We start from the raw sequence: 22,248 nt of genomic DNA, 5'->3' as shown, positions 1-22,248 counted from the left end.
TTTTTAATTAATGTATTTTTTTTTACATCGAGAGAGAAGTTGTGCAGATTTTTTAGTGTCTAGGAATGTGGAACAAAAATATATGGAAGTGGAAGCATTTTGTAAAATCTTTATCTTAAAGCCGTATTAAACATGCACTGTACAAGTTAATAATAGGCAGGATTCTCTGGTCTCCCAGCTGCGTGTTTCTCGGCAGCAGAAGGTGATAGCACCCCACGCCACCGGGAAACCCACTGCTGGTGGGACCTGAGAATTCCGCTGGCATGAATAGCCAAAGAATTCAGGCCAATGCCTGACAGCAATTAAATAATGTTATGATCTCCCTGGAGACCATTAACTTTTTAGTAAAAAAAACAATTGTCCAGTTAATGGCTAAAAGAATGATGCATCAAGTTTTCATTTTGAAACGTTTGCTGTAACAAGTAACTTTGACTAAGCATCATTTTTCTTTTTTGAAGGCAACTTGTACTTTAAACTACAGAGAAGAACTTTCCCCTGTTATCACACATCACACTCCCCACCAAATTCCAGCCCTTATCACAAAAAGACTACAAATGCTTCCAGCTTCCAAGTGGTTCCCATATTTCCACTTCGCTGAGTCGTAACTTTGACTGTTTCTCGGCACTTTCCTCAGTTTTCACTGCGTTTCTTAAATCCACCACCAGCAGTAAAGCCTTTTTTAATGATTATTAAATTAATCTTGGATTAGGTGGAAATGCGAGTTAGCTATTCTTGACCTCCACTCCCTTTCGTCTTAAAAGTAAGTGGACAGTTTACAGCACAACCATTACAACCTGGTACCTACAACACCTTCCTTAGCCTTTCATTGTAAACTCAGAAACTGCTGCCATTATCTCCAAGCATATATGGCTTGCACCTTCTTCTCAGTAAAACATTCTAAGCCTTTCTTTGATCTCTAACAATAAAAACACCTAGGTTTACTTTCAAGCAGATTGTAGGACAGGCCAGGTGACCACCATTTACCCTACATTTAAAACTAGTGTCCCAAAATATATTAATCTTGTAAGCTTTAAATTGTAACAAACATAAGAAAATTACGCTGACGTTTTGTAAATCTTCTGAGGATTATGCTCTTTAAATTAATAATGTTCAGATCAGCACTATATTTATTTGCCAAAATTTAACCGAAGAAACTACTCTCTGGTCGAACAAGACGAGAAAAGATAATTGTAAAGCAACCCAACCAACAGAAGTCAAAGCAAAATCACAAATAGAAAAAGGATGTCTAGTCTAGTGGAACAATTCATCCTCCTTAGAACAGTGGCTTTCTCTGATCAATCCTGGCTACTTTCATTACAGTGCGCATTACAGATTGGGTGGGCGAGAAATGTAATGTGATCTGCAGCTGCATTTGGTTATTTATTAATTACCATAATGTAGTCATACATAATATTTTAGGACATATTGAATGTGATATGATCATATACTTAGCTAATTTCGTATAAGGCAACTCAATGTGAAGCATCAATTAAAATGTAATTTACTTCATTTATTCTGAACTGTATAACTTATTTGCTTTAAATTACAATTGACAGAAAACAAGAGAAAGAAGCAGTAGCAAGTTCTATTTTTACCAATTTACAGAGTTAATTTAATTATGTATTCATAGTGCTGAATGTATGATGAAATGCCTTTCGAATGTGGGAGAAGGGACATTAATGTGTTTTTTTCTGACATCAGTTTTAACATTGTTCTTCTATTGATCATTGATCTAAAATAGATTCATCCAATTTATCAGACCCAGAGGCAGCAGTATGTCCTGTATTAGTTAGCATGCTTGTCGAAACATTCATAATGCATCTTTGTAACTTTTATGTTTAACATTAATGCGCAATTTGGAGCAACCAGTTGCGGTAAGGGCCAAGCCTCATTATTATTGATTTGTAAATACTGAAAGCAGCTTATCTATTGGGGAAATCTGGCATCTCTTTCACAGAGCCATGAATTGAAGAGGGTTGGAGTAGGTAACTGTGGTGTGATGGAGGGAGGGCACAGATGAGAAGCAACAGGCTGAAAATGTCTGTATGTTCCTCTCTTTAAAAAGACAACTTGTATATTTTTTCTGAATGGCCTGCAGCAGTTACTTTAAGAACTGCTAGTTGGGCTACTGCATGCACAGCCCGTTGATAACTCCAAATTGTGACAAGACCCTATGTACAGTAAAGGACTCTGATTGGATTTTTGAAAGTAGTAGCTGTCTAACGCAGGTGGGTGCCTATGTGAAGTCCCCAACAAAGCTGATGACAGCCATGCTCGGAACAGAGGAGTCAGTGATACGCTGCCACTATTGCTCTTTTCACAACAGGCGGATGCAGAGAAAATAGGCTCAAAATGCTTTCAAAGTGCCATGAGGACAGTGTTATGAATGTCAGGCTGGAAGGCCAGGCTGTGAAATGTCAGGGAAGCCGCGAAATTTGTGGAGATTACAATGTTCCTGGGACTGCATACTTTAACTGCACCAACGATTTGCGCCATCATCTGATTCAGAACAATAATTGCATTCTGAGATAGAACTTCTATTTAAAATGCTGTCATTACAATGATAGAATGCATAAAAATAGCAAGGTGTTCATCATGGGCACTTTTGTAAAAACAAAAGGCCACAAATCCAGAATGGTGAAAGTTGTGGGTACTGTGGGAATGTCATGTTCATTCCAGCATTTTATGTCACCCACACAACTTGAAGCAAACACCAGTGTTGACATCCTTTTATTTATTCTTGCAGGGAATGTAGGCATCACTGGCTTGGCCAGCATTTATTGCTCATTCCTAACCGCCTTGAGAGAATGTGGTGAGCTGCCTTCTTGAACGGCTACTGTCCATGTGATGTATTTGCAACCATCACGCTGTCAGGAAGGGAGTTCCAGGATTTTAACCAGTGATACTGAAAGAACAGCAATGTGGTTTAAATCAGGCTTGGAGGGGAGATTGCGGGTTGTAATGTTCCCATGCATCTGCTCCCCTTCCTATGGGTGGTAGAAGTCACAGGTTTGGAAGGTGCTGTCAAAGAACCCTTGGTGAGTTGCTGTAGTGCATTTTGGGCGGCACAGTGGTTAGCACTGCTGCCTCACAGCGCCAGGGACCCAAGCTTGGATCACTGTCTGTGCAGAGCCCACATGTTCCTCCTCCGTGTCTGCATGAGTTTTCTCTGGGTGCTCCGTTTTCCTCCCACAGTACGAAAGACGTGCTGGTTAGATGCATTGACCATGCTAAATTCTCACTCAGTGTATCCGAACAGGTGCCATAGTGTGGTGACTAGGGAATTTTCACATTAACTTCATTGCAGTCTTAATGTAAGTCTACTTGTGACTCTAATAAATAAACTTAAAACTTCATACAATGCACACTGTTGCCACAGTATGCTGGTAATGGAGGGAGGGAGAGAATTTTTAGGGTGGTGAATGGAGTGTCCAGCAAGCAGGTTACTTTGTTCTGGATGGTGTTCAGCTTCTTGATCAATCTCCAGCAGAAGTATCTGAAAGTAGCTGCACTCATAGAATCACAGAATAGAATCCCACAGTAGAGAAGGAGGCCATTCAGCCCATCAAGGCTGTACTGACCACAATCCCACCCAGGCCCTATTCCCGTAACCCCACACACTTACCCTGCTAATCCCCTTAACATGAGGATCAATGTAGCATGACCAATCAACCTAACCTGCACATCTTTGGACTGTGGGGGGGGGAGGCGAAACCTATGCAGACTCGGGGAGAAGGTGCAAACTCCACACAGACAGTGACCCGAAGCTGGAATTGAACCCGGGTCCTTGGCGCTGTGAGGCAGCAGTGCTATCCGCTGTGAGGCAGTAGTGCTAACCACTGTGCCACCCAAATCTCCACTCAGCTGGACAAGTGGAGAGTATTCCATTTCATTTCTGACTTGTGCCTTTAGGATCGTGGATAGGCTTTGGGGAGTGAGCTGGTGGAGAATTCCCAGCCTCTGGCCTGCTCATGTAGCCAAAGTGTAATTAAGTAGTCATGGGTGAGGATATGGAAGGGTTAGTGTTTTCAAGAAAGGTTCGTTGTTGTTGTGTTAGTGGTGCAGCCTGGTCACAGACCCTGCTGACTTGTTTCATAATTCAATGTGTAAGGAAGGCCTTCGTAAGCATGAATACCTGCTGGAACTACTAGCCTTGTGGCACAAAATGTTGCAAGGTGGCCTTAATACGTGGAATCTCCCACTTCATTGGGACTTGGTTGAACAAAGGTCTAGAAACAGACGCTGCCCAACTGCTGTACCATTGTGTTTCCTAATTTGCTATTCACTATCTCCAACAGAAGTATCTGAAAGGAATAACTCATTGAGAGAAAACACAATTCGAGCATGGAATGTTCCTGCTGCTGTGGAGTTGTTTGCAATTATAGTCCAGACTTATTTTGATATGCTCAGAAATACTCTGGTATATATTTCATCAAGCAACAAGATCGCCAATCAAAATAACGACTCCACCACTATGGGTTGACAGCACAGGAAGGAGCTGATGACACCATTCTTTGAGGTAGCAACAGAATAGAATAGAATAGAAACCCTACAGTGCAGAAGGAGGCCATTCGGCCCATCGAGTCTGCACCGACCACAATCCCACCCAGGCCCTATCCCCACATATTTACCCGCTAATCCACACATCTCAGGACTCTAAGGGCCAATTTTCAACCTGGCCAATCAACCTAACCCGCACATCTTTGGACTGTGGGAGGAAACCAGAGCACCCGGAGGAAACCCACGCAGACACGAGGAGAATGTGCAAACTCCACACAGACAGTGACCCGAGCCGGGAATTGGAGTTGGAGCACCCTAGGGTTTGCAGAACAAGGATTAGACAGGCCGTTCCTATCAAAAAGACATAGCTGTTTGGTTTTGCAACACATAAGCATGGACATCAAGTGGGATCACAAGCCAGCCCTTAAGTGACCCTCAGAAATCCTCCGTGCCAGCTCCTTCCTTGTTTAGGATCAGTGAATTGAAATAGGCATAGTTTTAGATAACACAGCATCTCATGGGTAGGATAGTGATGTTGTTACTGGACTAATAATTCAGAAACCTGGACCAGAGGTACAAGTGTGGAGCCATTCGTGGCTTCCCCAGGACATATCCCAGCCCCAGAAAAGGAACAGCAGCGCAAAGGGCAACAGAACACTTGGCAAGGGACTGCTTTTGATATGTCAAGGTTGGCATGGAGAATGACCACACTGCATATGAGCTTTGAGTGAGGTCAGCATCCCTCTGACATCCTCCTGCCATTCCCTAGAAAAGAAACTATTCTCTCCTTCACAGCCTCCAGCATTAGACCTACGTCAGCATTGAAGAAGTGGGAGTCTGCTACTCCCTGGGTGCCAGGGCTCCAACTCCCATGTGACAGCTCACTTCTCTCTGGTAAAGTGGAAGATGTTTACACAATCAGTAGATTAGGGAATTCCCCCGCAGTGCCCTGACCAATACTTCTCCCTTAAATGACATGAATTGACAGTTTATCTCACTGTTTGTTTTTAGCAATTTGATGTACATACTCCAATGACCAAGATCCTTGCAGGAGATTATTGAAGGCCACTACCCTACTGGACCAGACACTGGAATCACATTTTCAGAAGTCCAATGGCCTACTCAACTACTGTGCTGCTAAGCAGGCGACATTGGTGGTATTGCCTCTGCCTCAGTCTCCTGTAGGGATTTCACTAACCACCTCTTCAAGAGATTTCCATTGTCTGGTAGAACCTATCTTCCCATTTTAAGACTTGATGGATCTTACTGACCAGTCAATGGGTGCCTTGCACCTAGAGGAATCCAGCGGTGGAGGCAAAACCCAATGCTTTGTGTCTACGAGGCTGTATCTATCATTGAATGAATGTGCTATCCAGCTCTGGCAAAGAGAACATCAGTGACTAGTGAGATGAAGAGGTGTGCAACCGGCCTTTCATGCTATGAAGGTTCATAGCTGATTCTTGGAAGGATTGAGAAGTGAAGAAGTTCAAGACCACAAGTGATTTTGACAGCCAATTGCTATGACTGCACAAGTATCTGTCACCATCACTTGAAGAGTCTCAACCTTCTGCAGCTCTTGTTCTCAGTCATCTCCAGGTGGCTCTGTCAGCAGATTATGCTGTTTGGCCTGCGTTTTCTTCATACACTTCTTTCCGCTCCCCTGCCCACCTGATACCTGGTTCTGCCTTTTTTAAATTCATGCATGGGATGTGGACTTCACTAACTGCTGTTCAGGAGGAAGTTCCCAGATTTTGACCCAGGGACAGTGAAGGGATGGCTACACATTTCCAAGTCAGAATGGTGAGTGTCGTGGAGGGAAAACTCCCATGTGGTGAGGTTCCAATGTAGCTGCTGCTGTTGTCGTGGTCATAGATTTGGAAGGTGCTTCTAAGGAGGCTTGGTGAGTTCTTACAGTGCACTTTGTAAATAGTACAAATTACTGCTACTGTGCATCGATAGCAGAAGGAATAAATGAGGTACCAATCAATTGGGTTGCATTGTCCTAGATGGTTGTCAAGTATCTTGAGTGTTGTTGGAGCTGCACTCATCCAGACAAGGGAAGAGTATTCCATCGCACACCTGACTTGTAGATTGTGGACAGGCTTTGGGGAGTCAGGAGATTAATTACTCTCTGCAGGGTTCCTAACCTCAGACCTGTTCTTGTCGCCAAGTATTTAGCTAGTCCAGTTAACCCTTTCCTACAAAGGGCGTTGCTCCTCATCACCACTCGGGGCCCAAGATCTGAAAGCCAAGCTCCTATTGCTAGCTGGAGCCTTCCTTCCAGGCAGGTAGCCATTCAGTTGTCTTCAGCAGCATTGCCATTGCAACCATGGCTGGCTCCCCACTAAGTAGCTGTCTCCATTCAGATGATCTGTTCTTCAAAATATGCACAACCTACCTTACCCCTCAAAAATTTTAACTTGGATCCCTGACAATCTCTTAACAAGCTTTTCAAAAATGTTAATTGGCCTTAATGGAGAGGAGATTGAGATTCCTGTGCCACCTTCCCCCCACCCTGGTGATTATTGCTAACAGTCTGATCAGTGCCTCAATTGAACCCAAAATCTCCACTTCATTCCCCTACATATCAAGAGTACTTCAAAGGTATGTGAAACAATTTGGAATATTTCTCAGAGATTTGGTGAGGTGTTATATAAATGCACATATAATTTTTCTTCTCTCCCTTTTCTTAAGAACTCCATTGAGGTTAAATGCAAAGATGTCGCAAAAGCCAGAAGGGTAATTTGGAACACTGGTTCTTAGTGGTATATATTTTCCATTTGGTATAATGTGAGAAAAAATAGGCAAACTCAATCAGAAACAGTCCAACTTTGTTGTAATCAATTAGTAAAGAATATTTATTGACTTAAAAGAAAACATACAAGAAGGACTATAATACACTACAATACACTTAACTACAATAACAACTATACATACACAGTATCTCATGAAGTTTATCCTTGTTCCCAATTATCTACGTTTCCTGAACTCTGAGAAATGCCCATTTTCCCAAACAACATCCAATATTATGTAACTTTATGATCTAAATCCAGCATAAAGTTACCACCCACAGGTTATTTTCTAGGATTGGTAGACCTTCTTCAGTTCCATGTCATGGTTCTTCTCTGTTTGAGTTTTTAAAACAATAGCTTTGAGCAACAACTTGAGAGACAGCTTTCTCCAGCTGGGTGTGGCTTTGATCATAGCCATTTCTCTCCTGCTGTACTCAGCTATCCTCCTACAGTTATACTGTCCTTTCCCTTTGATGTTATGCTATTTTAATAACATCTCGGACCAGGCTTTTAGCGTTTAAATGCAAATCAGATTCTTCTCTCAGCATTTTGAACTCAGCTCTTCTTTCGTTCTAACACCTATTTCTATATACCTTAGTTTTCCTCAAGTCACTTGGATAAACACTTGTTTTCTTACTGCTACAATAATTTGTTTATCAAGACACCCCTTCAGACAGTTGCACTTATCAGTTCTTTTCTCCAATTGCTTTATTTTATCCCAATTTCATTTTTAATCTTGATTTTATTCAATTCTTGAATCTTCTCCAGTATCTTAACAATTTCCAACACCCTTTAGGCTCACAAACAACAATTTTGGGAAGGCATCAGAGCTGCCAGCACTTGGGAATCTGTACTGAAATATGATCCGCCATGGTCAAGAAAAGAGGGGAGAAAGTCGAAAAGAGGAAACCAAACGCATATATATTTGGGTGGAATATTCCTCTGAAATATTAAACTTTAAGCTATTTCTTTAGGGACTGTAACAATCTGCAAATTTCATCAGTGCACTAAAATTATTTGTGGTTAATTATTATTCATAATTATTATCCATTAAGATTCTGTATCAATACTGTGAATTAGAAGCTGCTCCATACTTGAGTTCCAATCCAGCGTAGACTCGTGGGATAATAGTGTTATCTAGTAGCTGTAAGAGTCCAACATAAAACATTTGTACAGTTCCTAGCGAGCATGGATCTATGAGCACAGACTGTCCCTAATTTGTCGTTAACTGGCAATGCAATCCTGAGAGGTCTTGGATGGCTAGTGCGGAAATTGAAAAATTGCTGGTTTTCTCTTCTGAGTTTGGTACTATATTGTTGTGGCAGATTACTCTCTGTCTGCCTGTGCTATATCTGACATGACTACCTGGAAAGGTTAATGTTCTATTCCTGGTACTTACATCCCTTTTCATGATGAGTACAAAAATATGAACGTGCTTATTAAAAATGAGCGCAATACATTTCCAAAGGAGTATAATAATACCCTTTTGCATACATCATTCAGCAGTGCATTGAAAACTCAGGAGAACCTAAACGTCATTCGGCATTACACTGACATTCTGCAGGTGAGACAGAAATGTAATTCAAAGACAAATAAGTTTATGTAGTTTGTACAATAGAAAAACAAAATTATGCTGAATAAAAAATATTTCAATTGATGGTTATTGACTTAGTTTAACTTCAGAAACCTATCAGAAAATGTGCATTCAATGAATCCCCTCACTGGACTATTTAAGTATTGAAGGGAACTAGACAGAATACAAACAAAACAAGCCACAGGAATCGTGGGAGAGGGAGGGGGGTGACCATGCACAGGTCCATTGACCTTGGGTGTGATTTTCTGGTTTTGGTGTGAGCTCAGCTGGAAAATCCTGCCCACTGTTTCAAATATGGATAAGTGGTATACAGGTCAGAAATTAAGAGTTTGGCCTGATTTAGATTGGTTGAATCTCCAGATACTCAAGTAATGAAACAATATTTGTATTTAATTAGATTCAATTGCTTTTCATACTTGAACATTAAGCTTTTCTAATAAATCATAATGTTTAAATCATTACCTTTAAAAAATCTTGATTCCTATTCACTTTTAAAAATTAATATCACATAATTTAGGATAAGATCACCCACTTCTGAAAGCTTTTGGTTGCATGTTGTGTCAGATAATTGTGTAAAGAACCAAGCACCAGTCTATCTGATCTTTTATTTATTAAGCAATTAAGCAAATAGCTCAGCACTACACTTCAGCAGCTTATTGCTCCGATCATTTAAAGCAGATAAATCCATCAACATAAACTTGGTTAAAGTCAGGTCAAAGCAGAAATTTATTTTCCACAAAATTCTTGAGACAAAGTCTTGCAATGGTCAAGAGTGCAAGGAAAAACCCCTCCACATTTATTTTTTAAATCACTATATTTTATAACACTATTATGCCACACTTTGACAGTGTTGTAATGTGGATTGAGACCCATATCACTGAGACCACATCTCAGCAATGTGTCTCAGGGGGAGAATCAGCTCTCAGATGCCTCATGCTCAGAGCAATATTCCTGGAGTTGGTGAAAGTAGGTCACCTTGTCCTTATAGGTGTTGTAGCCCTGGGGAAAAAGTAGTAATGTACTCTGTGAAAAGAAAATTGAAGAGCAAAAATTCCAATGCTTGAAAAGAGAGTTATGAAAAGTTAGCGTCAGATGGCTTCTGTGTGAATCACAGCCATAATCATGCAAAACTTGTCACTCCATCATGAGCCCTGCAGCAACATGTCTGCTCATTCATTTCTTTTTGGGAATAATTTTCCTCTTAATGTAACAGGACACACTTCTTGTGGGCTATTACTTTGGATTTCTCCTTTACAGAGAGAATTTTGCAATCATGGAAACTTCTTTAAAAAAAATTTATTGGTATAAAAATGGCGATTAAGTTCATTTTCTTAATTCCTCCAGCCATTTTAGTGTCTTTTTGTTTATACAGCATTGATGATAACAGACTGGTACATAAGGGAAATAAGTCAAACTATGCCAGGGACCTAAATTAACAAGCAGTTGAAATTGAATTAGCATTGCAGCACCCGAGGTTAATGATGGTGTGTCTAACGATGTCACACTCTTTAACTCCTTTCAGCTGCTTGAAGTCAACAGGTGCAAAATAATATGTTGTTTTTGATGTGCCCTGATGATGTTGTCTAATATTCCCAACCAGTTTGTCTTCTGGAATAAACAACCGCGTCCTATCTTCATAGTACTGTAAGGGAAAAGCATTCTTGTACTGGCTAACTAAACACCTGCATTAACATCATGCCATGACATGCCAAAAGAACATGCACATCTACAAACTGCCCCTGTACACTGCCTAGAGTCATAAGTTCATTTACAGGACAGGAGGTGGTCTTTGGCCTATTGAGTCTATGCTCGCTCTCCGTACAGTAATCCAGTCAGTTCCATAATTCCACTTTATCCCCCTATTCTTTTAAGTACTCATCCAATTTACTTTTGAGATCATTGATCATTTCCAGTTCCACCACCCTCGTGGGCATCAAGCTACTGCTCGCTATGTAAAAAAGGTTCTCCCTCACATTACCCCTACATTGCATCTCTTGTCCAAAACCTCGGCTGCGATTCTCCCATCCCGCTGTGTTAATTTTTTAGCACAGTGGGCTGGGAGATTCTCATGTCAGCCAATTCGACATGTTCGTGTGCGCATTCTCCCACTGCCAGATTTCCAGCGCCATCAGATCTGGGGAGGCACAAAGACCATTTAAATGGCCATTCGCAGAGAACTTAGGTGTGATTAGCAGGCCGGGACTGAAGTCTCTGGGCCTGCAAGCATCTACCCCCGCGCCTCCCCCCACTCCCCCTGCCCGCCAGAATGGCTCACTCCAGCGGTGTTTAGAGTAGCTCCCCTCTAATGGGGAACTAGTGGCCCAACCCTGCTGGAGTGAAGGGGGGACAATCGGGGGCCCCAAGAGGATCAGGTGGCGGGGGGTGCCCCCTGGGCATTGGCACCCTGGCAGTGCCAGCCCATGCCCCGGCACTGCCCAAGGGCAGTGCCGAGGGCACCTTGGCATTGCCCAGCTGGTATGGGGCAGTGCCGGAGGGCGGGGATATGGGAGTGGGTTCTAGGGGGCAATTGGTGGGGGTGGGAGATCCACTGCCACTCTGGATCGGGATTGATGGGGAAAGGAGGGAGGGCAGCGATCAGGGCAAGTTGGGGGGGTGTGTCAGTCTTCTGGGGGGTTCAGCACTGCGGGGGGGGAGGGTTCAGCACTGTGGAGGTGGGGAATCGGAGAGGAGATTGGTTAGGTCGGGAGGGGGTGATTCGGGGCTGGCCACGGAATGGTTGGGGGGCCTGCAATCGGGCCATGGGGAGGTGGAGGGCCAGCTATGTGGGGGTCGCGGGGTTGGCCAGTGATTGAGCTGGCCAGCAATCAGGAGATGGCAGTGTGGAGCCACTGCGCATATGCTGATCTCGGCACTGACAGATTGACGCATGCGCAGTAGCCCACTCAGCGCGCTGATTTCAGCCTCTCCAGTGGGGATAGGCCCCGCCCACTAGTTTTTAATGAGATTCACACTGGTAGCCTCTGCAGTGTACAGAGTGTGGGAGGTTCTTCTCTGAACTCCCACACAGCGTGAATTACCCCAGTTTTCACACAAATTCAACACTTAGAACTTTTTAGGAGAATTCTGACCCTTATGTCTGTGTCCCACTAGTTCTGTAAGAGTTTTAACAATGGGCGTTTTAACAGTTTTAACACAGTGGGCGTGAACCTGATTTACATACTTTTTAATAGATTTTAATATAATTAACAATCCCCACCAGATGTTGAACTCCTGCCATATATTCACAATGCACTGATGTGGCGTGATTTACAAGAAGGTTACCCAGACGTGAAACTATCGTGGGGATTTCCTCAAGGGCATAAAGGTGAGTATAGCCCCTGGGGAAGATGGACATGGTCAGAGTTTTAACAACACCAGGTTAAAGTCCAACAGGTTTATTTGGTAGCAAATGCCATTAGCTTTCGGAGCGCTGCTCCTTTGTCAGATGGAGTGGATATCTGCTCTCAAACAGGGCATTCAGAGACACAAAATCAAGTTACAGAATACTGATTAGAATGCGAATCTCTACAGCCAACCAGGTCTCAAAGATACAGACAATGTGAGTGGAGGGAGCATTAAGCACAGGTTAAAGAGGTGTGTATTGTCTCCAGACAGGACAGCCAGTGAGATTCTGCAAGTCCAAGAGGCAAGCTGTGGGGGTTACTGATAGTGTGACGTAAACCCAAGATCCCCCCAACTTTTGTCGTGACACTACGGACTTCCTACAGAAACTCAACACGCATGGAGCAGTTGAACCAGGAGCACTCCTCGTCACAATGGATGTCTCGGCACTCTACACCAGCATCCCCCACGATGATGGCATTGCTGCAACTGCCTCAGTACTCAATGGCGACAACTGCCAGTTTCCAGATGCAATTTTACAACTCATCCGCTTCATCCTGGACCACAATATCTTCACCTTCAACAACTAGTTCTTCATCCAGACACACGGAACAGCCATGGGGACCAAATTCGCACCTCAATATGCCAACATCTTCATGCACAGGTTCGAACAAGACTTCTTCACCGCACAGGATCTTCAACCGATGCTATACACTAGATACATCGGGGACATTTTCTTCCTTTGGACTCATGGTGAACAATCACTGAAACAACTATATGATGACATCAACAAGTTCCATCCCACCATCAGACTCCCCATGGACAACTCTCCAGAATCGGTTGCATTCTTGAACACACGCATCTCCATTAAGGACGGTCACCTCAGCACCTCACTATACCGCAAGCCCACGGATAATCTCACGATGCTCCACTTCTCCAGCTTCCACCCTAAACACGTTAAAGAAGCCATCCCCTACGGACAAGCCCTCCATATACCCAGGATCTACTCGGATGAGGAGGATCGCAACAGACACCTCCAGACGCTGAAAGATGCCGTCATAAGAACAGAATATGGCGCTCGACTCATCGATCGACAATTCCGACGCGCCACAGCGAAAAACCGCACCGACCTCCTCCGAAGACAAACGCGGAACACGGTGGAGAGAGTACCCTTCGTCGTCCAGTACTTCCCCAGAGCGGAGAAGCTACGGCATCTCCTCCGGAGCCTTCAACATGTCATTGATGAAGACGAACATCTCGCCAAGGCCATCCCCACACCCCCACTTCTTGCCTTCAAACAACCGCACGGGCATTCAGCCTCTGATCTTCGTTCTCCAAGGCGGCCTTCACAACACACGACAGCGCAGAGTCGCTGAGCAGAAACTGATAGCCAAGTTCCACACACATGAGGATGGCCTAAACTGGGATGTTGGGTTTATGTCACACTATCAGTAACCCCCACAGCTTGCCTCCTGGACTTGCAGAATCTCACTGGCTGTCTTGTCTGGAGACAATACACATCTCTTTAACCTGTGCTTAATGCTCCCTCCACTCACATTGTCTGTATCTTTAAGACCTGGTTGGCTGTAGAGATTCGCATTCTAATCAGTATTCTGTAACTTGATTTTGTGTCTCTGAATGCCCTGTTTGAGAGCAGATATCCACTCCATCTGACGAAGAAGCAGCGCTCCGAAAGCTAATGGCATTTGCTACCAAATAAACCTGTTGGACTTTAACCTGGTGTTGTTAAAACTCTTACTGTGTTTATCCCAGTCCAACGCTGGCATCTCCACATCATTCCCACTAGTTCTTGCAGGGATGAGAAATTTCCACCTATGGCAGAATTCCATCTTTCTGATCATGGAATTCCACTCTTTGACATTTTTCCAACCTCCGCGTCATCCTCCTTCCCCCCCCCCCTCCCCCCCAGAGTTGCATTTGAAAGGTATTACACTTGAGCACACAGCAATTTACAGATTACACAGCAGAAAGGGAACAGATTCCTTATTGTTTCTGGCAGAAGGGTTGTCTGTGACCAGTGTGCCCACCCCTGCCACTTCTGCAGTGTGTGACATGTGGTTTTGTCTGATGAGTTAGAAATAATTAAATCGCAATATTGAAATTGAATAACTATTCCAGAGGGCTGGAATTAACTCTCCCTCTCCCCATATTGGGCTTGTTAGAAAAGTTGAAGCCAGTGGAATAAAAGGGCAGTGTCAACACGGAGACAGATTTGGCTTAGGGATTAAAAAACGAGTTATGGCTATTTTGCAGACTGGAGGAAGGTATATAATGGAGTTCCCCATGGTTGAGTATTAGGACAATTACTGTTTTTGATGTACATTAATGACTTGGACTTCGAAATTTGCAGATAACACAAAATGTGCAAGTGTAGCAAACAGTGAAGAAAGATAGTAAAGTTCAAGGACAGCCTGTGAAATGCATGAAAACATGGAAGATAAAAATCAAATGCAAAAATGTATGAGGTGATAAACTATAATAGGATAAAGAAGGTGAGATAATTCATGCTAAATGATATAAACTTCAAGAGGGTACAAGATGGGAGAAACATGGTAGTATTTGTATACAAAGTTTGAAATGTGGCTGGACAAATTAATGTTTCTGGGTTTTATCAATAGAGGCATGGAGTACAAGGAAGCTGTTTTAAATGTATACAAAACACTAGTTCTGTTGCAAGATCCAATCCTGAACAGCACACTTTAGGAAAGGTCTAAAGGCTTTGGAATAAATGCTGATGAGATTTATTAAAATGGTTTCAAGAATGAAAGTTATTGGGAAACATTGGAGAAACTCGGCTCATTCTAACTAGAACACAGAAGGCTAAGAGGAGATTTGATTAAAGTGCATAAAAACAGGAAAAATAAATCCTGAAAATCTCTGTCCTCCTTCACGGTTGGGATTCTCTGGTGCCACTGAAAGTAAATGGAGTTTTGGCTGGAACGCCAAATTCCCAGTGCTCACTGGCAGCAGGGCAGCCACGGACGAGGTCAGAGAACCCGCCCATAAAGTAAATGAAGAGCAAATGACCAATAACTTCCTGGCTCCCTAGCGTCAGATTTGGGGGATACCTCAAAGGTGCACTGGAAAATCCTTCTCAGAAGTTCTCTCGTAAGTGTTTACATGGCTATTGTCCAGAAGGGCTAACTTTCCCTGGACAATTGTGTGGACTGGGAACCATCCAACAAAGCAATTTAAATCCCTAACTTCGGATGGCTCTGACAGTGTTAATAGCTACTCTGAAAGAGTTAGAAGAAATTAAACCACTTCTAACTTCAACGTAACTATTTTAAAGATCCCAGTCTGAGCCCTGCATGGAACTCCCCCTCCATGTTCCTGACTCAACCACACCATCACCCCCCACAACTAAGCACCCCACCCCTCTCACAGTACCCCCCACCACCGATATTCCCCCTCCTGCAACCACACTTGAACCCTCCCCACAGCCTGACCCCCCGACCCCAACCTCACCTACCTCCAACTCCCCAACCCAACCATCTATCCCTCATGTTTGACCCCGCTCATCCCCAAATGTCTGACACCTCCCCCTACCAACCACCACCCAAAATCTAACACGGTAACCCGATGCCTGATACCATACGTGAACACTCATTCTCCCTGGCCTGTTACTTTTAATGGGACCTTTAAATGCACCTGCATTGTGCAGCTAGTACTGTAAACAAGGGAGCATGTCATCCTTCGCTCTACTTCTTTTACACTTTGATGCTGGACCCAGAGACCCATTGTGCTGTCTGAATCTCACCTGTTTGAGTCAGGAAGGTCGGATGAGACAGACGCTTAAGAATTTTAGCACAGATACGTCGGTACAAAGTGGCAATCTGACGAGGCTGACTGCCACTCCGAGAACGCTATGGCCCACTGTTCCCAGTAGCTGAAGGGTTGATAATGGGTGGCATGATGGCACAGTGATTAGCACTGCTAACTTGGCACCAGGAGCCTGGCTTTGATTCCGGCCTTGGGTGATTGGCTGTGTGGAGTTTGCTGGTTCTCCCCGTGTCTGCGTGGGTTTCGTCCAGGTGCTCCGGTTTCCTCCCACAGTCCAAAAGACATATAGGTTCGATGGATTAGCCATGGTAAATGCATGGTGTTACAGGGATAGGTTGGGAGTGTGGACCTGGATAAGATGCTCTTTCGGAGAGTTGGTACAAACTAGATGGGCCGAATGTCTTTCTGCATTGTAGGGATTCAGTAACTAGAGGGCACAGATTTAAGGTGATCGACGAATGAACTTGAGGTGATGTGAGGAAAAACTTTCTTACACAATGAGTAGCCAGCATGTAGAAAGTATTGCTTAATGAGGTGATGGAATGGATTCATCAGTTTTCTTGAAAAAGGAATTGTATATATGCAAGAAGAAAGGAATTGCAGGAACATGAGGGAAGAGCAAGAGAATGGGCCAAACAGGATTGGAGTTAATAAAGCTGGCCCCAACTCAGTAGGCTTAAGAACCACCTACTGGGCTTTCTATCTATGAAGAAAACATTTTCAAAATCTCCAACAATATTTAAAACCTGAAAGTTTTGATTTTGATTGTAGCAGTAAATGTTTAGTGCCAGAGATGTTGTTTGGCAGTAAATAAAGTTAAAGTTTATTTATTAGTCACAAGTAAGGCTTACATTAGCACTGCAATGAAGTTACTGTGAAATTCCTCTAGTCGCCACAGTCTGCCGCCTGTTCGGGTCAATCCACCAAACCAGCATGTCTTTCAGAATGTGGGAGGAAACCGGAGCACCCGGAGGAAATCCACGCAGACACGGGGAGAATGTGCAAACTCCACACAGACAGTGACCCCAAGCCGGGAATTGAACCCAGGTCCCTGGCACTGTGAAACAGCAATGCTAACCACTGTGCTGCCATGCCGCATGGGAGAACCCATTTCTTCCATACCAGTCTTTTTTCCACATATTCATCTCTCTAATTTTGTTTGCTCTATGCCAATTTACATGTGGGTCAGGTAATAATCTAGATATTACCTTTGAGCTTCTGTTTATTTTTAATTTAAATAAGAATAATCACATTGTTAAAAATTAACTTGCTCGTGTAGGTAGTGGGTAAATGCCACAAATTCATTTCCTTCATGTGCTTGGATGGCAAGTATCCTGGCAAGATACTGGTGTGTTGAAGGTCATGGAGGAGCAGCACAAATCAGATATCAATTTCCTGATTTTCACCTTTAACTATGTAGCCCCTAGAAGTTGCTGTCCAATTTACTTTCTTAATAACCATTAGTACTATAAGCTACACCTATTCCTTCTGCAAAAGCTGAAAAATCTATGCCGGAATTTCACCGCCTCGCCCGCCTGAGGCTAATAAGATCCCGCCTGAGGCCAATAGAGAATGCCGGTCTGCAAACCTTGCCCGCCCCGATTTTGGGCCAGGCGTGCCGGTAAAATTCCGGCCCTGTTTCTTTATAACGAATTCCAAAAGTCAGAGCCAGTCTACCAGATATGAAGAGTACTATTTTTCCTAGTGTTTTCCAATGTTTTTGTTCCTCTGTGTAACATAGAAATATCTTGAAAAATACTGTTCCCTAAATTGAACCATTAAGACTTTGTTAGTAATGGCTAGTATGTGTCAATGCTGTATTTTTTCTCCTTTGTCCATTTGTGCTGATTTAAAAAAAATAAAGTGTGCAATATACAGGAAAAGACTGCAAAATGATTTGTTCTGGTGATGCTTATGATATCCCCCTGTTCCCACCTCCCAGTACTGTGTTGGATCAAGTCCCAAAAAATACTGTCAAACCTACCAACCTGCTAAATCCCATTGCAACCCAAATCTGTAACACTACAGACTGCATTTGTCATGTTCTGTATATTAAGTCTGCTATTTCAACTCTGGTAGGTTTGACACTATATTGAGAAAAATCCAAGTGTTTTTCCATTTTGGGGGTAAATTGGCGAGGTAGCAACCAGGAGAAACTTTAAATCAATTGACTGGTTTCAAATTGTCATTCACCAAAGTCTTGAACAGGTTGACCATCGTAGCCTCTTTGAAACAACAATCCTTAGAAAGAAAACCAATGGAGATTCATTTAAAGAGAGACCATCTTACTGTATTAAAAAATGCTCAATACGCAAGACATGGAAACACTCTGAGCCTAATCTTGTAGTGTCAATATTATTAAATCAGTGTTTGATATTTTTCCCATTCCAACAAGGATACATAAAAGAGAAAATTTGGGGGGTGAATGGAAATGATGAAAATTACAAGCGTATAATTTTGTTTATTTCTCATGTTTTCTCTCTTCAATGTAGCAACTCTACATTTCCTTAACAATACATCACAGATTTGCCAGACATGCCCGGGAAGAGTACCATAAACTGGCCAACATGCACAAAAATATGGAAAAGCTTTACCATGATTTGATACACTATTTTGTTATCAATCCAAAGAAAGTGACAGTAGAGGAGCTTTTTAGTGATATCAGTAACTTCAGATCCATGTTAATGGTATGTTCATGTGGTATATGAAACCCAGTGAGGACTCAGAAACAAGCACTTCAAACTTATCTCATGAAAAATTATTTTGTGATAGAATTATTGTAATGATTTGTTCAGTTACATTTATTAATAGAGGAATGTTTAAGACCATATGAACGTATTTGTGTGTGTGTGTGCGTGTGTGTGATACTAATGTAACACTTCAGTCATGCTCACTAAAGAGTTTTATCAGATTAAGCTTCATGGTTACTTTGCTTTCAGTGCTTAGAAACGGAAAGCCGTAAGAATATATTTCAGAGCATCATGGAGCTTCAGTTACGTTGGCACTTATGCTCTAGTATAAAATACAAGCCTGCCTTCACGTATTAATCAGATTCAAAACTGTTCTCCCTCCAACATGCTGAGTAACTGAAACCAATATTTATGACAGAGGTGTTTATTTCCTCACAAATTAAATCACAAAGAATGCTATCCCCATTTTTATTCACAGTTTAAACTTTGACATCTCTCCAAAAAAGCAGGAGGGGAAGTGGGACATTCACCCCTGCAAACATGCTTCCCCCATTCAACACGATCATCTTTTAATCTTAATTTGTTTTGCTAAAGCAAGCCATCAAAGAAAACACAAAGCGGAGAGAGGCAGCAGAGAAACTGAGACTCGCCAAATTGGCCAAAGAGAAACTTGAGAAAGAAAAACGGGACCGGCTACAAAAGAAAAGGCATCTGCTGGAGAAGAATTCAGGTAAAAAAACACATTCAACCATTAAAAAGGACAGGAAAAGAAAGGATGTATTCAATCTTTTTCGGCCGTCATCATCTAATTTGCTGGAGTGTGCACTGTGCATCATGATGATTTGATCATCAAGAGAAAGTAGATTGAATTCATCCTAGTTGTAGATGAACTGCATTTTCATGGGACTCTGCTAATAAGTCAGACAGATTCTACTTTATTTAGTTTTCTCAAACCACATAATGCACATCTGCTTTGGCAATATTCTGTAGCCATTTCTCATTCAATTTCAGACATTGTAAATTGGAGAAATCCGTTGAGAATGTTGTGCTCGATGTAAATGAACTATCAGGACAATTTCCAAAGCACAGTTCGGTCTGATTCTAACTCAATCTAAGCAGCAACAAATTGTATTTTGACTAGAAAAAGTCAATTTGTATCCAATCATCTGACCATTTTGTCAATCTTCTAGAATTATTAAAAGCAAGCATTTTTAAATCTCATAGAAAACATAGAAAAACCACAGCACAAACAGGCCCTTCGGCCCCACAAGTTTGCCGAACATGTTTATGCTTAGACACACTCACCAGAACTGGTGATGTTGACTGAGAACTATAACACATTTTAAGTCATGAGATTGACAGAACTTTTGAATCCAAATCCTCAATACAATTAATTATGTTTCACACCTCTCTCTTACCTTTACTGTGAGACAGCCATCCTGTCTCTAACATTCCATGGTTATACCAAAAGGTAAAGCAGCTCTAAATAAGTAGAAGTCAATACAAAACCCATCGTTAGCACAGTCAATAAATACTCACTTCCATCACAAACAAGCTCCTTTTTGTTGAACTAAGAAGATCAGGGTGTGGATATGCCGCCGTTAGACTGGGGTGGGCACAGTAAGCAATCTCACAACACTAGGTTAAAGTCCAACAGGTTTATTTAGAATCACGAGCTTTTGGATCGCTCACCTGATGAAGGAGCAGCATTGTCCAGTGTTCTAATAACATAGAAACAGGAGTAGGCTATTCAGCCTCTCGAACCTTTTCCAGCGTTCAATTAAGTCAAGGGTAATCTGTATCTCAACTTTAACTGCCCATTTCAGTTAATTAACCCTTACTACTCTTGCCAAACAAGAATCTATCAAATCTCAATTTTGAGCAGCTTTTTAGTGGGATACAGTTCCCCGATGTCCATTGCCCTTAGTGTGAAGAAGTGCTTGCTTGCATCACCCCTGAATGGTCCAGCTCTAATTCTAGACCTCCTTGTTCTGAAATTCCCCACCAGAGCAGATAGCTTTTTTCTAAATCTAACTTACCAATTCATTGAATCATCTTAAACAATGTAAATTGGCCACTCATTAATCATCTATACTCAGGAGCCTTACCTGTGCTTCCAGTCTTCAAAATTCAACCCTTTTGATCTCCGTATCTTTTTGGCAAATTTGCATGGCACCCCTTTCAAGACTTTTGAGGTGCAGTGCCCAGTAATGAACATAGTATTCCCAATGGAGTCTAAACAATGTTATATGACTTGAACATAACTTCCACACCATTGTGTTCCGACTTGAGATAAAGGCCAATATTTTGTTGGTCTTTTTAATTGTTGTTTGTACTTGTTCACTAGCTTCTAGTGGTTTCTGTATTTGGACCTCTGAATTTCACTGCTCCATGACAAGTAAGGATGTTATTTTTCAGTTGCAAAGGTGTTAACCCCACCTCGAATACTGTGTGCTGTTTGATCTCCTTACTTAAGGAACGTTTTAAATGCATTGGAGGCGGTTCAGAGAAGGTTTCCTGGATTGATACCTGGAATGAGCAGGTTGTCTTATGAGGAACTGTTAAACAGACTGGGCTTATTTCCACTGGAGTTTAGAAGAGTGAAAGGTCTTTTAGTTCCTAAACGATCTTTACAAGGTGTTTGTGGGAAGAATGTTTCCTTTTGTGAGTAAGTTCAGGACTAGGGAGCATTGTTTTAAAATCAGGGTTGGTCCTTTTAGGGCAGAGATTCAGAGATTTTTTTCTCTGAGTGTTGTGCCACTTTGGAAGTGTTTATCTCAGAAAGTAGTGGAGCTGGAGATTACAGCACAAAATAAGAGCTCATTGTTCTGGGGATATCAAATTAGTGTGGAGTTCAGTAGAGATCAGTGCTGGGCCCTCAACTACTTACAATGTATATAACCTTTGAAGGAACCGAATGTATGGTTATTAATTTTGACAACAACAAAAATAGGAGAGTAAGTTGTGAAGGGGACATAAGGAGCCTACAAAGGGATATATACATAGGTTAAGTGAGTGGACAAAAAATTGGCAAATGGAGTATAATGTGGGAAAATGTGAACTTGTACACTTTGACAGGAAGATAGAAAATCCGAACATTATTTAAATGGAGAGAGATTGTAGAACTTACAGAAGGATATGAGCGTCTGGTAGATGAATCAAAAAAAATAGTAATCAGGAATAGCAAGTGATAAAGAAGGCAAATTGAATGCTGTCATTTATTGCAAGGAGAATGGAATATAAAAGTAAAAAGGTTTTGCTGCAGTTGTACAGAGGGTTTGTGAGACTACCTCTTTAGCACTGTGCACGGTTTTGGCCTCCTTATTTGAGAAAGGATACATTGCATTAGAAGTAGTTCAGAGATAGTTCACTCGACTGATACCTGGGATGACGGGCAGGAATGGATTAGGTGGTTACCTTTTGAGGACAGGCTGACACTGCATCCATTGGAGTTTAAAAGGATTATTGGTGATCTTATTGAAACATGTACAGGCAGCAAGGAACACATCAGATGCTCGAGGAGTAT

At 42.3% G+C, this 22,248-nt stretch overlaps 1 protein-coding gene across 1 annotated transcript in view; it reads left to right on the top strand.

Annotated features, from left to right (window-relative positions):
- The window catches only part of LOC144500017 (protein diaphanous homolog 3-like), a 606,420-nt gene that overhangs the window by 439,431 nt on the left and 144,741 nt on the right, over positions 1-22,248 (top strand). The window contains exons 24-25 of the mRNA XM_078222760.1: positions 18,555-18,719; positions 19,317-19,452. Coding sequence (XP_078078886.1) covers positions 18,555-18,719; positions 19,317-19,452 — 301 coding nt within the window. The remainder of the gene's footprint in view (positions 1-18,554; positions 18,720-19,316; positions 19,453-22,248) is intronic.

The sequence above is a fragment of the Mustelus asterias genome, chromosome 10, assembly GCF_964213995.1.
Source record: "Mustelus asterias chromosome 10, sMusAst1.hap1.1, whole genome shotgun sequence".
NCBI lineage: Eukaryota > Metazoa > Chordata > Chondrichthyes > Carcharhiniformes > Triakidae > Mustelus > Mustelus asterias.
Note: the sequence above shows the minus strand (reverse complement) of the source record. Positions and strands in the feature narration are given on the sequence as shown.